Source organism: Leptinotarsa decemlineata, unplaced genomic scaffold (assembly GCF_025532065.1).
Source record: "Leptinotarsa decemlineata unplaced genomic scaffold, Ldec_3_MD MMD2_tig00026354_RagTag_RagTag, whole genome shotgun sequence".
NCBI classification, from domain to species: Eukaryota; Metazoa; Arthropoda; class Insecta; order Coleoptera; family Chrysomelidae; genus Leptinotarsa; species Leptinotarsa decemlineata.
This window is the reverse complement of record NW_027412702.1, coordinates 2,549,053-2,567,280: the sequence shown is the minus strand read 5'-3', so window position 1 is coordinate 2,567,280 and position 18,228 is coordinate 2,549,053. Positions and strand designations below refer to the sequence as shown.

Genomic DNA, 18,228 nt, shown 5'->3' with positions numbered 1-18,228 from the left:
CTTCACAGATCAATAGAAGCCTCTCTTCACGAAATAATATCAAAACGCTATAGTTGCTTTCAAACAAGTTTCAAAATTTCTTAATGTCAACGTGACATATTTGAATGACGTTCGATGAAAAATCGTCATGAGAAATCGAAACATTGTGCAAGTATTCGATCAGTACCAGAGAGCCAGATTGGCATTCGTTCAATCATTATCTGAATTAGCACTTGGACAGCAAAATAATGAGCAGTTGATCAGAGCTGGTATATTGGGTATGTGAGCTTCCCAATGTATTTCAATCGTTTTTTCCGTGATATCATGTTTTAGATCTTCTCAAACCACTTCTCACTGATCCTTGTACGCAAATACAGCAGTGCGCAGCCATAAGCCTTGGAAGACTGGTTCATCATGAAGCAGATATGGCATACAGAATTAACGAACGAAACTTTTTGCCGATTTTGATCAATACTATATACACTGGAAACGTAAGTTTCGGAAAATCATCTTTCAAAATTTCTTCACTACCAAATTCGTAATTGCAGAAGTATCAGAAGAAATCCGTTTTGTTTGTCCTAAGGTCTATTTGCAAGCATAATGAAGCCTGTGCTCAACATGTTTTAAACGCTAATGGCATGCAAGCTTTGATGAGTTGTTTGGAGGATTTTGAAAGCAGCGTAAGTATAGTGAACATCCTGAAATCTTTCCATGCTGAATTTGTTGAGAAGTTCAGTGACTATATCTCGCAGATGATTTTATTGAATCTGAAGGCATCCAGTATGACACTTATCTGGGTCGTTTGGATATGAGGAATAGTGTTTCGTAGAAATTATGTCTCTGGGCAAGTCGAAAACGAAATTGGAATGATAAAAATGTATAATCAAGTATAGAAAAATGAAATATAAAATTTATATAGAATATATAGATACAATTATCCGCAATGATAAATTGATAATTGATGAATTCTCAATGAAGTAAAATTAGGCATTAGTCCTCCTGCACCCACCACCGACGGATCGAAGGGGGGCAAGTGCCCCCTCCGAGAAAAAATATCCCTCAGGGATGTGTGCTTAAGAATTGCAAACTTTTTATTGAAGCGTCAACCTTTCAAAAAAATAATTAATTTGATGTACGTTCTAATTTTATTTTAATTTTGGCGGTGGTAGTGGCAGCAGAAATTTGCTACCTTGTGACAAAACCATTTCGATAATCGCCATTGCAATTTGTTATTGTTGGTTTGATAAGTAAATAAATAATAAACTTTCCACTCTACATGGTGTATATATGTGGTGTATACACCATATACATGGTGTGTATATAATAAAACATATTTTCCTATATGAATCAAAACGTAGGTAGACCTACAGGTAAGGTATTTATCTATAACTTGGTGGTTTTAAAAAGTTAGGGGTGAACTAAGAAATCTCGATTGCCCCCCCCCCCGAAATCATGGTCTGGATCCGTTACTGGCACCCACTGAGGATTTTGACTTTATGGCCATATAAATTCGATATTATTTGGAAAGGTTCCGTCAAGTTTTTGTCTACCAAAAGAAATCCAGCGTGTACGATTAAATGATCGATGAAGTTTTATTAATACCCAAAGAGAAATATGTATTTTTTTTAGCAAGGTCCGTCAAGTTCGTTGCAGAAGTCAATATCCATTTGTCATACGATACGTCTACTATCTGATAGAAATCAGGGAAAATGGAAAATGCAAATTTTAAAACTTTTTAAACGTCTTAAAAAAGCAAAAAAATATTTTGTATAGCCGGTCGGTAGCCGGGTGGTTCGACGTGAGTGCTTTGTTTACTCAGTCAATCGGCTGATGTGTGAGTCGATGGTTCAAGCCGCAGGCTGAACGCTTGATTTTCACTTGCTATCTTTCAACCCGTGTTAGGAATCACACGTTAGAAGGTAAGACCTCGTTAGTCCTAAGATCGCACAAGTTTCGACTTCTGAGGGTTGTCGTTCGTAGGGGTGCGATATCTGGTTAACAGAAAAACATTTTAAACAGTTTTTTGACAAATCCGAGAAGTGTAAACAAACGTGAAATATTCCAGTACTGAAAATCGGCTCAGAATTTTTTATTTTATTATAACCATAAATAATGTATTGTTTTCACAGTACCGAAGTGGAAAATGAGTTTTAGTCTAATGCCGTCGCTTGGAAGTGATTCACATTTTCACGTGCAACACTTTCAACTATGAAAATCTTGGTAAAAATAACTCTGGAGAGGTGGTAATTTTGTCCAAAAGTCTTGCAAGATTTTTATAAATTCAAATTCAAATTTATTAACAAATGTACAATATCAAATGAATGTATATAAATATTAATAAATTGTAATTACATGTATACTATTTCAACACAGTCTGCTAGGTATAAACACTTGTGTTTGACTGGGTTAGTTGAAAAATAAAGATAATGTTAACTGTTAATAGATATTGTTCATGAAACAATATATAGAAAAGGAAAAATGTATCAATAATAGTGTTATATTATGACTGAGGGTGAAATAAATTATCTGTTGAACTGAACTATTTCAATGTGAGCACATTTTCAATTTTTTCACTATTATCTAATATCCAATTGTGTAATGTTTTTTTAAATGCTGTTGTTCTCAACTTTTTTATTTTTCGTGGAATTATACTGTAAATTTTATAACGAATACATATGCAGTATTGTTGCATTAAATGTAGATTACACTTAGCAATTTGAAAGCATTCATTGGTCTTTGATCTTGTATCATATTGAATACTGATGTTCTATTATGTCAGTATTTGCAAAATGTTTTTTTCAAATAGTTGGTACTGATTTTGTAAAATATGTGTCTGATATTTTAAATGGAATATTTTCTGAATAAAACTTTCGATTGAAATCTGAAAGGTTTTTTAAAAATTATTTTCATTGCATATTTATGAGTAGACTTGACATATTTTAATGATCATGGTCATAATATTGGAAAATAATGCATGATAAAACATCAATAGTGTTTTTACTCCAAATATACTTCTCAGAAGTCTGAACTTATAAAGACATTTTCTAATTTTTTTGTTAATTCAAGTGAATGTTTTTTCCACTTTAGGCAACAATCTATATAAATTCCTAAATATTTTATTTGTGGGGTTCTGTTCAAATTAAGAGTGCAATTGCATTTTTGAAAATGTTTCTGTGAACATTTTGAACTATGAATTTTTACTTCATCAAATTTTGGTTGATATTTTTCACTACATGAAAATGTCATGAATTTAGATACTAATTACGATTGGCATCCTTCCTAACCAGACGCCGAAAAACGTGATAGAAAAATAGTAAAAATTTTACTATTTTACTATTCTCGGTGGTGCAGAAAGCGGAAACAGACAATTGAGTTTTCTGGTCTAGAGTAAGCATAAACAGTTTATCCGTGAAATAAATTGAATCGAGAATAGTTTAACACACTGTCGGACCATTTATTCATGAAATTGGGTGAGTACCTGAGAATAATTGAAAATATGCCATTTATTAATTGAATGAAAACATGAAAAATAGTTCAGACTAATCCTAATAAGAATTCAACTGTTGTTACGATTCAGCAAAATGTGGCATATTCTCATTATGATAGACTGGCTGGAACAGTTGATATGACTCCCTTATTAGATGATTCAGTTTAAAATCTGTTTAAAATCTGTTTTTCCGTTGATCAGCTGTCGCCCCCATACGAACGACAACTCTCAGAAGTTGAGAAAATTGTGTGAGCTAAGGACTAACAAGGTCTTACCTTTCAACGTGTGATTCCTAACACGGTTGCAGAATCATCCCAGCTTCAACCAGATAAATTCTTTTGAGAAAAACATCTGGTCGAGGCAGGAATCGAACCTACGGTCTTCCGGTCGTGAGTCGGGCGCTTTACCACCACGGCCAATTCCAAGTTGAGATGATTATTTTATTGAAATTATATTTCTCGCTTATTTGAAGGTGATTGACAATGTTTCACGATACATTCCATTAGTTCGGACTTTCATTGTCTGATATTAAATAAAATGATTTGAAATCCCTGAATGAACTAAGTGGGAAACATCTGTATACCAAAAACCTACTCATATGTGACAGTATCTGAACCACGAATCTAACCACCATCAATTGACTAAAAGAGGAATCATCAAGACTCTATTGGACCGTGCTTTCGGGCTCTGTAATACGAAGGAAGATCTCTAGGAACTAGATACCATCAAAAATGATCTTCAACTAAATGGCTACTCCAGAGCGATGGTGGAACAGACTTTGGTTGAAAGACAGCAGGAGCATCGCAAGAAAGAGAAGCCGTCACAACCTACATTAGAGGATTATCGAAAAGGATAAGAAGAATTGGGTCCAAGTACAACATCAGAATCTACTTCAGATCCGGAAATACTATCCATAGCAACCTCACAAAAACCAGGCCACTAAACGCGGACTTCGATTCCAAGAATTGCATTCACCGGATACCCTGTGAGTGCGGAAAATCCTATATCGGTGAAACTAAGAGGCCATTGAAAGATCACATTGCCGAGCACAAGAAACACACACAGTGAGGGGAAACCAGCAAATCACTCACAACTCTAGCACCTCGATGAGATAATATTGAAACAGCAATCGTTTCGTTGCTGCGCAATTGTTTTCAGTTTGAAAGGTAGAAACGAATAAAATGCATGATTGGTTCACTTGGGTTCAAAATGCTTAGAAAATAAAATACAATCAATGGGATTTTCGGGGGAGGGCTCATCATCCTACAGAGGTTACTTGAAAATCACCATTTCCGAGAGACATGAAGGCACAAGTCCTATCAGTTCACGAGAAAATAGTATAGTACCCAACTCCAGTTGCCAATGAACCCAATATCAACTTTCGAATATACACATCAAAATGATATAGGGTACAAATTAGTTGAAGAAAAATTGAATACCCTTTATCATACCAATATTTCAACTACACTTGCAGAAATAATTGTACTCGATACATTTTTCAGTTGAACCGACGAACCTCGAAAAATGTTTTTTCAAATCAACAAAAACAAATCGATATGGTAAATATAAAAAATGTTATCGAGTTCATTATTCGTAGCCTACAGGATTTTGACCCTGACTTTTCGCCTGTATACGGCAGTCATTATTATCAAAGGTGATGAGGCAATAGTCGAAGTAATTTAATTTGCTGCGATGCGCAAACTACGATACTCTGACGCAATTTCAGAAAGAAATTCTGTCACCAGTATTTTGCAGACTTTTCAATCTGTCTTATAAGAAAGGGTTGAATGCTACAATATTTTTATCAATTGTATATGTATTTGTAGAGTAGGGAGGGTGAGTTGGTCCTCCTAGGTCATCGTCCATCCTGTCTTATTCAGGAAGGTGGACAGGTCACTGGGAGACCTCTCCTTTATATCGGCAGGTGTAGGCCAAGACTCGCCGAACACACACTCTCTTATTGACGATAACTCCGAGCACTCGCACAGGACATGCCTGACAGTCTCATCTTCCTGTTCACACATCCTGCATAGAGGTGTGTCCACCAGCCCCTTATTATGGAGGTGTTTTCTTAGTTGACAGTGGCCACTCAGAAATCCTACTGTTGGGCGTAGATTTTTCCAGATCATTGCCAGATATTTCTTTGGCGCCAGCTTCCCAGGGTCACCCAAGGTGATGCTGTCAAGACTGCATCCTTTGATTCCATCCCATCTCTATTGGGATTGAGCATGGGTGTAACATTTGACTAGTTTCGCAATTGTCGAAGTCATCAGGCCGTAGGTGCCACTGAGTCCTAAAATTATTAGTCCAGCCGCTTTCTTGGCTAAAGAGTCGGCAATGCGATTATACCTTTACTCCTGTCGTGCCCTTTAACCCACCTCAGGATAATGTTATTATCTACCGAGGCTTTGGCTAAATTTTGGTGACATTCTAGTACTAGCTCTGTGGTTATACGTTGTTTGTTCAAGGCTAATAGGGCTCGTCTGCTGTCAGTGCAGATTGTTATGTTTTTGCCAGAAATTTCTTTCTTGGTTAATTCTTTTGTGTCGATTAAGGTACCAGCCAGTTCTGTTTGGACCACGCTGATATTTCTTCCCATTCCCCACTTAATTTTTAGGATAAGTGATCTGGAGTACACTCCACACCCTGAGCCTTCTTTGGTTTTTGAGCCGTCTGTATAAATGCGTATTGCATTTGTATCATCTGACTCTATGTTCTGCTTAATTTGTATTTTGTAGAGTTTATTAAACACAAACCTGAGTTCAATTGCATCGCTTGTTGCCTGCAGCAGAGGTTGCGCAGTAAGCGCTTCCCGCCACAGGCCCAGCCTCAGTTGTTCCTACTTCGTTCCTACTTCGAGGTTTACACCAGCCGTGCGCAATCGCACCATGGCCATTAACGCAACCTCCTTAACGTACAGATCAAGAGGGGTCAGACCCGTGATTAATTCCATTGCCGCGGTTGGTGTTGTTATCATGGCTCCTGTGATGTTTAAACGAGTCATTTGCTTTATTTGGTATAATTTTTGGACGGCCGGTGCTTGTAGAACTTTCAGTCCCCATGCAATGGCTCCATACGTTAACATAGGTCTAATTATTGCAGTGTAGATCCAGGTGACCACACGGGGTGAAAGACCCCATACGTGTCCCACTGTCCTCCGACATTTCTTATAAGCCACGTATGTTCTTTTTGATCTACTATGTAGATGAGAGTTCCATGTAAGCTTCGTGTCGAGGATAGTTCCAAGGTATTCTACCACTTCAGAGAAGGTTAGTTTGCTTTTGAAGATTTCGGGAGGTTTTAAGCCCGCTAAACTTCTTTTCCTGGTGAAAAGGACCATCTCAGTCTTCTTGGGATTGATTGACAGTGAGTGTTCCTTACACCATGTTTCTATTAATTTGAGCCCATCCTGCGCTCTATCATTTGGTAGATATTGCGGTGTTTATCAGTTTGATTTATTACTTGTCTCATTATTGTTTCATTTTCAGTATTGTTTTGCAATAAAACGTATTCGATTCCTGATTCATTATTTTTATTTTTTTATTGTTTACATATTATCAACATTCCACTTATTATTTGGTCCATTTGTATACTTAAAAAGTGCGCAAATGAACTCGCACCAGTATTTTGCAGACTCTTCAACCTGCCTCACAAGAAAGGGGTTTTTCCTTCTTGTTGGTAGATTGCTCGCGTTCAGCCTATTCCCAAAAAGAACAAGAAAAATCTTTGAAAAAACTATAGACCAGTCTCTTTGCTATCAGTGATATCAAAAATCATGGAGAAATTCGTAAACCACCATATCCTCGAATATTTGGAAGGCTTCAACATCTTGAACGATCATCAATATGGCTTTCGGAAACAAAGATAACTGGCGACCTTCTTTCGAATGTCACTCATATTTGGAATAACGCAATCAAGAAACATGTAGAATCAAGAGCTGTTGCGCTTGATATTTCTAAGGCGGTTGACCGTATATGGCATCTCTCGAATACTTGCACCATCAACACTGGTGTTCACCAGGGATACATTTTGTCTCCAACCCGGTTTTTATTGTATACCAATGACTTACTGGAAAAACCCAAGAATCCAATATATTGCTTTGTTGACGACAGCACACTTGTCTCGTCATTCCATTTGGATTCCAGGACATCGACTACGGAGGCACATCTTCATCGGCAGCAGGAGGTTGCATATCTTAATGAGGATCCAGAAGTGATTTCGAATTGGGGTGAAAGTAACCAGGTTCAATTCAATGCTACAAAAACCCAGGCATCGGTTTTCTTCAAGAAGATAAATGTCTCCGAACCGGATATAATAATGTCAGGTCAGACAATTTTGCTCTCTGCTGGATTCCATAGAGAAAAGAGCCATCCGCCTGTTTGGAGGCGCAAACATCACGTGCAACCTCAATAGCCTGGAACATCGAAGAAAGGTTAGAGATGTGTCTCTCTTTTTTAGATACTTTCACGGGAAGTTTTCCAGTGACTTGGCTCATTTGATTCCACCAAGACCGGTACATATCAGAAATAAGCGACAGAATGTAGCTGTTCATCGTTTTGAGGTTCAACTCAGTACACCTTGAACTTCACTGTTCAAGAACTCTTTCATCTGTGTTTATGTGAAATGAACTTCCTGAAAACGTTTTTCCGAATGGATTTAATCTCTAGCGATTCAAATCCAATGTGAATCGCTACTTTCACACAGGCACCCCTCTGAGAGCACCTTAAGGATTTTCCTGTAGTACTTGTGTTGAAAGAAACCTGCCGATCATGGCCAATAAAATAGAAAACAATAAATCTATTAGCACTGACCATAGCATACACATCATAATGAAACATTTTATACCCCAGCAGAAAATTATTATCTCTGAAAATCAAACGACTTCAATTTTCTTACCCTCAGAACATTTTGAAATCAGTTTTTCTACAACGTCAGAGGACTTTACTCAAATATCAATTCCGTGAACCAACACCAATAAACAAATTATCCTGATACTTTCTCAGTCAATTTTCGTAGGATATAGATTTAGAACCTCAAAAGAAGAACGTCAGATAAAATTAGTTGATAAATTGAGCTTATCGACCTCCAAGCAACACAAAATAGCGGAAAAAGTCTATAGCCATGGTGATTTTAATGTCCACAAATCAACCAGCTAAAAGTTCCATTTAACAATGGTGAGCGAGAACTTGTGAAGTAACTGACGAACTCAGATTATAAATACACAAAATTATTTCATATTCAAAAAAAGTACAAAACCAACTAACCCGCGTAAAGTTTGCGTTCACAGGCAAATATTTTTTCAAATGAGATTCCAATAATTACTTCCTGCATATTTCAATATACAGGAAGTTACAACAACTTGTCGAGATAACGGATAACATGATACGTCCTTCTGGAGGTTCAAAGGCTACGATGGTTTCGTAATCTTGTTTTCTCCTGTCATTATTGATATATCATTTCATTATTTCAGGTGAAAGAGTCAGCAGCTTGGGCAATAGGTTACATCGCAAGACATTCTGAAAATATGGCTCATACATGTGTTGACGCTGGTGCAGTTCCTATGTTACTTCTCTGCTTGCAAGAGCCCGAACTATCTTTGAAGCAAATTGCTACGAGTGCATTATCCGATATCTCCAAACACAGCGTCGAATTGGCACAAAGTATTGTAGACGCCGGCGTTATTCCTTACCTAGTTAAGAATCTGAGCAATACTGATGAGAGACTGAAAAAACAAATACTTTGTGCATTGAGTAAGACATTCATTAATTTATTTCGTCACATATAAGATGAAGGTTACTACTAGTTTTAGTGATACATTTGTGAAATATATGATACAGAGGGAAATATTAGGTTACACTAGATCTAACTTGGTATTTCTAAAATTACCGTCCATTGATGAAACCGAAGTTCAAAAACACCGGACATCCAGTATTGTTTTGATATGTCATAAGTTGCGTCGGCAAAATTACTCAGATGGACCACGAAAGCTAGACGGAGGTTTGAAAATAGTCTCCAACTTATTATTTTGTTTGGATATTTGAGAACTAATTGAAAGTTCAAAGATATTCGAACAAATGTTTTAACATGAATACTTTTGGAGTGCGTTGTATGATTTCAATATTCACTTATACCCATGTCGTTCCCTTTTCAAAAATATCACGACGTTTCGCTATCACAGTAGGTTTGATGAATGAGGTGAGGTAAATTAGACATTGTGTCCTTTTCAATGAAAATAAAATGCTGGCCTTGTTCATGATAACACAACTGTGCCCTTCTTCGGATATTATTCACTGCACGATTAATTTCTCTCCACCTCAATCTTACAAACTCTCTAACAATGCTGTGTTGATGGTCCTCAATATTTTGATATTCCCTCTGACCATAAACCATAAAAATGTATCCATAACACTTAAGTCTGAAGACCTTGCTGGCCATCTCACCGGTCCATTACTCCCTATCCATTTATCACCAAACCTTTCAGACAGGTAATAATTGGATACTCTTCTGGTAATGTGCGGTAGAGAACCATTATGTTGAAACCAGATGTAATAGTTAGCCAAAGATAGATCATATCTTCGAAAATCAAATTAAAAACTGGTGATAGGTTTCTCCATTCATAATTCGGTCAAATAAATGAGGACCCAAAATTCTATCTTTGTAAATTCCTGCCCACACGTTAATACTAAATCGCACTTCAGGTCAAATTTCTCGGAACTGCCTGGGGTTGTTTATACTCCAAATATATCGTTATTCATATTGAATATCCCACAACTCGTAAAAGTGCTTTCATCTGTCCAAATTACATTTTCCAGGAAAACCAGGTTTTCTTATTAGCCAATTACAAAATTCTAATCGCCTTTCGGGATCACCTGGATGCAATTTTTGAGATATGTGTATTTTGTAATATTTCAAACCGTTTTTTTAGATGTCTCCAAGCACTTGTATGACGAATATTCATTCCGGAGAAAATTTCACGTGTAGATTTATTTCTCCGGGTTCATGTTCATAGGCAAATTATTAATTTTTTTTGAAACTTATCTCAAACATACCTCATTCATCAAATTTTCTTTAGTTTCCTGGTCCATTCTGTCTTCATATTTTTTCCTCGGCTTTTCAAATGAACCAAACTCGTTGAGATTTTGATCCAATAACTTGAACAAATTTCGATGTGGTTGTCGTCTTTCAGGATACAAGTTCAAATACATTTCCCATGCCCTAACAATGTTTCTATCGTATTTGTAATAAATTTGTATCATATCTGTTTTTTCTTCATTCGTGAAAGCCATTTTTCGCCTAAAATTTAATGACTTGTACAATAACAAAATGTTATTGAGTGTTACAAATTGAAAGTCAAATTTAGAAACATCAAAGTCAAGGCTTATAAGAATTAATTATTTTCAATATCCCCAATTTTTCGAAAAAGAATGCTTATGATGCATCATTGAAAAGGTAAAATCTGATTCTATTCAAAACAGAAAAAATCCAAGATAAGATAAGATAAGATAATATTTATTGACCAAAACGCGATACACTTGGTATATGTGGTAAGTCAGGGTATATATTTAAAATATGACATTATGAGGACCCCAAGTCAAATAATCAAATTAGTAGTACATTCAGTGAACTTACATCGCAGTGATAAGGCACACACAAAATAAGCAAAAATATATACATAATAACAATGTTAGACTAGGAATGCCAGACAAAACTTTAAATTAAAATGTATTTGAGTTGTTTGGGAGATCGTCGTTCAAAAAGTCCTGATAACTATAATAGCATTTCTGTATTAGAAGGTTTTTAATATTGTTGTGAAATTTTAGGTTACTCTTGACCTTTTTAAATTTATCTGGTATCTTATTGAAGCAGGTGATAGCATTGTACTGTGGAGATTTTTTGAAAAATGACATACGATGTTGAGGGATTTGCAATAGATGTCCATTTCTGGTATTGTAGTTATGGACAGTGGCGTTCTCTGTGAAGAGATTAGGGTTTTCCCTAGCAAACATTATGCATTTCAAGATAAAGATGCAAGGCGCTGTTAACATTTTTTTCTCAATAAAGATAGCACGGCAACTGTCCCTGTAGTTCATATTGAATATAAGTCTTATAATTCGTTTTTGGGCAACAAAAACTCTCATAAAATCATTTGCCCTCCCCCAGATCATAATATTAAAATTGATATGGGAGTATACCATAGCATAATAAATGCTGAGTAACGCTGATTCCCTTAATGTTGATTTCAGTTGCTTTATTGCATAGTATGCTTTATTTATTTTAGAACATGTATTGTCTACTTGTTTTTCCCAGTTTAGATTTGAATCTAAATAGGTACCAAGAAATTTCGTCACCTGTACGTTTTCAATATCATATGTAACAGGAGCATTTAGAGTATCAGTCCTAAAGTGAAACTTCATCGATACTGATTTGGAGGTATTAAGGATAAGTTTGTTTCTTTGGCACCAAGCACTGAACTGGTCAACAATACTTTCAGATTTACAAATAAGTTGCTCAACGTTTTGTCCCGTTAAAGTTATGGTAGTGTCATCCGCAAACATCGTAATGTGTCCATCTTCTATATATTGAGGTAGGTCGTTTGTATATAGGAGAAACAGTAGGGGGCCTACAACCGAGCCCTGGGGCACACCGAGTGTTATCTTTTTGGTCTCAGAGAACGACCCATTGCAAAGTACCTTCATGTTTCTTTCGGACATGTAAGATTGTATCCAATTAATTATATTAGTTGGGAGACCTAAATTGGATAGTTTAGGGAGTAGAAACTCCGGGCACACTGTATCGAAAGCCTTCGATAAATCGAAGCGCCTGTAAGAAAAAATAAAGTTGATGATGGTGGCCCGAAGACGAAACGTCGGATATAAAATCTCAAAACACCATTATGTAGCAGGGAAAAGTGGCAATGTGAAAATGCAATTTATTTTCAAATCCTTTGAAAAGTAAAGCCAGAAAACCATTTTTCGAAATTTCAGTTTTTTCCGGATATCTTCGGATATACTCGGAATTTTAGAACTTTCTCAACGGCATATTGTTTGTGAGGTAAATGCGCAACTTTGCCCCAATTTAACAATCTTCGTATCTCTCATAGTTTCCGAGATCCCAATGGTGAGGATCGAATTAACACCCTGTATATAATGATAGAGAGGTAGAAAGCCAAAACCTTTTTTTTTCCTAAAAATTAATCCCTCCTAAAAACATACCCCTTTGAATTAATCCAAAATACATACGGAATATGATTTCAAAATGATTTCATAATAGTTGAAACTTCACAAATTATCGGTAAATTTTGATAAATACCTGATCCTAAAAGGAAAAACCTTCAATAACTGGAATACCATAATAATAATTGACATCGTTCATACCTATCCAATATCTGAAAGTAATATATTTCAGTGCGGTTGGTTAAGGTGGGTGGTTTGCTCTACTCATTCATCGACCACCGTGTGAACCGGTGGTTCGAGCCGCAAGGCCCGACAATATATTTTCACTTTCCATCGTCCATCCCGTGTTAGGAATCGCACGTTAAAAGGAAAGACCTCGTTAGTCCTTAGCTCACGCAAGTTTCGACTTTAGATAGTTGTCATTCGTAGGGGGGCGACAGCTGGTTAACGGAAAAACATATTTTAAACAGATTTTTTGAATAGAATTCATTCAAAAATTCGATTTTTAATATCAATTTGGTAAACTGCTGAAATGTAAAAGTTTGAAGTCTTTACAAAATGAGACAATTTTAAATGAATTTCCAAATTACCTTTTTTAGAACCAATCCCGAAAGTAAATAGACCAAGGAGTTTCGTAGACATTGGCTCGTTATTTAGAGAAGAAATGTATCCTATTAGTCACCCAACAAAACATATGAGAAAAACAAAACATCGTTCAATTGATTTAGATACCCACAGTCATGAAACGAGATAATCAGGTACTCTGAAATCTGCAAAAATTTAAATTGAATTGTAAAAATAATCATTTGACTCTAATAAAATAGCCATTTACAATAGTAATTCAACTGTTAAAGCTTGATGTTCTTCCTTCCTTCAAAAATAATCAGAAAAAATATACATATATTGAACAACTGACACATTTCTTCCTTTTTTTTCTATTATTTCAAGGTTATAATATTCTCATATATTATTACATTTGTTTTGGAAACAGTTTCCACATATGCTAAATGCTATATTTTCAGGGGGTTATATGATTCTTTATGAATATGAAAAAAATACTTTCATAAGAGATATCAAATGATCTTTTTGAAAATTCAGCATAAGCTTACCTTCCAACACCAGAACAAAAATACTGTTTCTTGTTTCTCGTTTTGTTATCCAAACAAACATTTGTTTTTTAGTAATGTTGACTGTATTTAGATATACATGTGATGTTTGTGTTATATTCCTTCTATGAGTATTGTATTTTCCTTACGAATAATGAACGTTATCATTATAACTTCATTTCCAGGTTCTTGTGCGAAACATACAATGGATTTAGCAGAAGTAGTTGTAGAAGCCGAAATATTTCCCAGTGTTCTGCTTCATTTAGCTCATCCCTGTCCAGCTGTTCGTAGAAATGCTGCTTGTCTTGTTAGAGATATCGTCAAACATTCTCTGGAACTGACACAACTTGTAGTGAATACAGGAGGTATTGGAGCTCTGATGGAGGTTCTGAATCAAGCGGACGACATATCAGGAGCTAAACTACCATCCATTACAGCGTTGGGATTCATCTCGGGTGAGATTATCTAGCTACTGGAGGGACAAAATATCATCGCAATAAAATATATTTCTTGTTTTCTATAAATTTTCACATTTTCTCAAATTACAGAAACCTAACCTAACCTTCGTTGAAGTCAGCAAAAAGTTTTGAAGGCTCTTCCACGTTCAATTTTTTAAGAATACGATCTAAACCATTAGTGTATCTTGGTTCATACGTCAGGATAATGAACTTTGAATCAATAGTTGAAGATTTGAGTATATTCTTCCTGAATTTACGTTCCCTAGTCAACTTGTCTACTATATTTATAAGAAACCCGTTGTTTTCAGCTATATCCCACATAACAATTTTCTTTCACTACATTTTATTGCATGATCATCGATTGATTTTTGAATATGCTCCATTATCCCCGATTTTGTTATCTGTCTTCTCTTCATACCATATCCACCATATCATCAAATATTTGGAAGGCTTCAACATCTTGAGCGATCATCAATATGGCTTTCGGAAACAAAAAATCAACAGGCGACTTTCTATCGTATGTCACCATATTTAGATAAATACAATCGAGAAACATGGAAAATCAAGAGCTGTTGCGCATGATATTTCTAAGGCGTTTGACCGTGTGTGGTATGAGGGTTTGCTGTCCAAACTTCGATGCTATGACTTGTCGGATCATTTTTGTGTATGGCTCTTCAGCTTCCTGAAAGAACGTTCCCCGCAAGTGGCCGTCGACGGAGTATCTCTCGAACACTTTCACCATCAACGCTGGTGTTCTCCAGGGATTCACATTGTCTCCAACCCTCTTTTTATTGTATATCAGCTACTCATTGGAAAAAACAAGAATCCAATATACTGCTTCGCTGACGACAGCACATTTGTCTCGTCATTCCATTTGGATTCCAGGAAATCGGCTCTGAAGGCACATCTTCACCGGCAGCAGGAGGTTGCATATCTTAATGAGGATCCAGAAGTGATTTTGAATTGGGGTGTAGGTAACCAGGTTCAATTCAATGCCACAAAAACCCAGGTAGGTTTTTTCCAAGAAGATAAATGTCTCCGAAACAATAATGTCAGGTCAGACAATTCTGCTTTCTGCTTTGATGAGTTTGTTGTGAGTTAAAATGGACACCAATGTGTCGCTGGAATTGCAAACGCTGCTTCTCAAAAGCTTAGAACACTATTCCAAACCAGAAAACTGTACACACCTCAGCAACGTTTGATGTTTTATAAAGCTCGGATCAGACCTTCTTTGGAGAATTATTCTCATGTATGGAGCTCTGTCCCCAAACATACCCTGAAGTTACTTGATTCCATCCAGAAAAGAGGCATCCGCCTGATTGGAGACGCGAACATCACGTGCAACCATGATAGACCGGAACATCGAAGAAAGGTTGAAGATTTGTCTGTCTTCTATAGGAAGTGTTCAAGTGACCTGGCACATTTGATTCCACCAAGAGGGGTATATCAGAAATATACATTGATTGTGGCTGCTAATCGTTTTGAGGTTCAACTCAGTACACCTCGAACTTTACCGTTTGAGAACTATCATTTGAAGAACGGCGTTTATGTGAGAACGGTTTTCAAATGGATTTGACCTTCATCGATTCAAATCCAATGTGAATCGCTAAGAGCACCTTAAGTATTTTTCTGTAGTGCTTGTGTTTTGTCCTTGAAATAAATACTTTCATGATGTTCATGATGAAACTGTGAACACATGTTCACAATTTCAACTGTTCAGCATGTTCAGTTTGTCGGTGAGAGGCATACAAATTTGAAGTGATCGACGATTTTCTGCTATAAAAAAAATGAATCAAAGAATTTGCATCAAATTGTTGACAGTGGCATACGGTGATTATACTCTGAGTCAAAAATATGTGTATAAGTGGTACAAGCTTCTCACAGAAAGTCTAGAAGATGTGAATGACGATGCCTCGACCAAGACGCCCCAGCACATCAACAACCGATGAAAATGATGAGAAAGTGAAAAAAATTGTTATGAAGAATCGTCGAATCACTAATAGAGAAGTTAATGAGTATATCGGCTGGATTTTACCATTGCTGAATTTTGACCAAAAAAAAACGCCTCATGAGTGTCGTTCAGAAATTGTTGTCCAGATTTGTTTGAAAGGATCATAACTGTTGATGAATCATGAGTATATGGTTGTGACATCGAAACCAAAGTTCAATAGACCCAATGGAAGATCCCACGAGAGCCAAGATCATAAAAGGACGGCAAGTTCGATCAAATATGAAATGTCTAGGTTTTGCTCACTGATTTCTTCGATTACTCGTGACGTAATGCATCAGGAGTTTTTGTCATATGGTCGTGCTGTTAATAAGGAGTATGATGCGCTGCTTGCCAGAAGTAATACTAAAAAAAATCCGGTATTGTGGAAAAACAATTCATGGCTTTTAAATCACGATAATGCACCCCTACGACTTTTTCCTGTTTCCAAGATTGAAGAGACCCATGAAAGGACGGCGTTTTGCGACGATTGAGGAGATAGGAATCGAATCGCTGAGAGACCTCAAGGACATAACAAAAAATGCATATCAGAGCTGCTACAAAGATTGTATTTGAGAGGGACTACTTCAAAGTAGACAAAACAGAAATTGATGGACAAATAAACATTTTTTAAGAAAAATGAAAAGTAACTTCATTTTTTGAACATACCTTGTATAACGTTTTCCACGGTAAGAAGCTTTGACTCCTTCACAAAAAACGTCTAGCAAAAAAATCTAGCATGTACTTGTGTATTGTGGGCTTGTCAAATAAAAGTTATCTTCCTTCTTGTTAGAAAACTTGAAATGTAGCCTTTACCTCAGAAGTAGGAAGAATTGTTTTCAAAACTTTAAATTCCACTAAAAGTAGCGAATATATTTCAAGTATATGGAGTAAACTATCACCGGAATATTCCAATCGAGAAGCAAGGAATGGGCTTGTTTCATGATTTTTGGTTTACAGTTCATTTGGTAGTAATTTCAAATTGAAAATTAGTGTACTTTGTGTCAGCTCTCTAAATAACGTTGTTTTCCCGTAATTAATTATCAAAAAGTGGATTTTCTAGCTCGTGACGTCATAGGCCTAGTCCCGCTTCTTGTTCGATTGACCAATAGGAACAAAACAAATAATGAACATTGCCAAATTGTAGAGTTCACGGAGCGTATAAACAGTTTCTGATTCATTCGCGATTCAAAGTAAAATCACACTCACTTCAGACAACTAAATCTGAGATGAAAGTGTAAGAAATGCATTGGAAGGGAGAATTAATTATACATGGGATCCAAATATCACAAAACGCAATAAAAACGTTATTTTTGAAATATCTCCGGCAGTAGACATTTTCATGTTGATATCATAGAAATTTTATATGTGTATATGAATCCGTTAACGTTTTAATTTATAAAAAAATTCTCCATATGAAATAAAATGTACTCGAAAACCATGGTTCGAAGACTCATGAACCCTAATAAAATAAATCAATTATGCATTCATGCCACCCACCAAAAATAAGAAATTTAACGTTATATATTAGCCATATTTGCCACCCAGTCAACTGTCTCCCTTGAATGTATGAGACAATGTACTCTTTCTAATGTTTCATAACTTCGTATTATTGTTAAAATAATTGGCACTTGACAACACCGCGCTGTAGACACGATCAATTTTATTCGTCAACAGACACGCGGCTAATTTAAAATAATGCTTCTCGAATTTTCTGCAAATATAAAGAGGTATTGGGGCCGATTAGGCTCGATAAGTATAATATATCCCTAACTCGATCAGTCTGTAAGCAAACCAGTGTCATTTTCAATAGCATGAAACAAGCCCATTGCTTTATAATATTAATTAAGAGTGCTTGCACGTTTATTAAAAAAATAAATCAAATAAATGACACAGTGTCTCTCATCTATCAAAAACACTTTCCGTACACCAGACAAATAGTATCGCCATCCAAATTAGCATCATCATGATGCTAATAAGTGTTGTATAAAGTGCCACGATGTTTTTCACCTAAGCTGCTTGAAAAAGAAAATAAATG

General features: G+C 36.1%; 1 protein-coding gene across 1 annotated transcript in view; it reads left to right on the top strand.

The window, feature by feature from the left end:
* Positions 1-71: 71 nt before the first annotated feature.
* Positions 72-18,228, top strand: part of LOC111517955 (uncharacterized) — a 51,967-nt gene continuing 33,810 nt past the window's right edge. Inside the window, exons 1-5 of the mRNA XM_023174252.2 lie at positions 72-257; positions 313-470; positions 528-659; positions 8,937-9,216; positions 13,931-14,200. Of these exons, the coding sequence (XP_023030020.2) occupies positions 128-257; positions 313-470; positions 528-659; positions 8,937-9,216; positions 13,931-14,200 (970 nt within the window). The 5' untranslated portion in view covers positions 72-127. The remainder of the gene's footprint in view (positions 258-312; positions 471-527; positions 660-8,936; positions 9,217-13,930; positions 14,201-18,228) is intronic.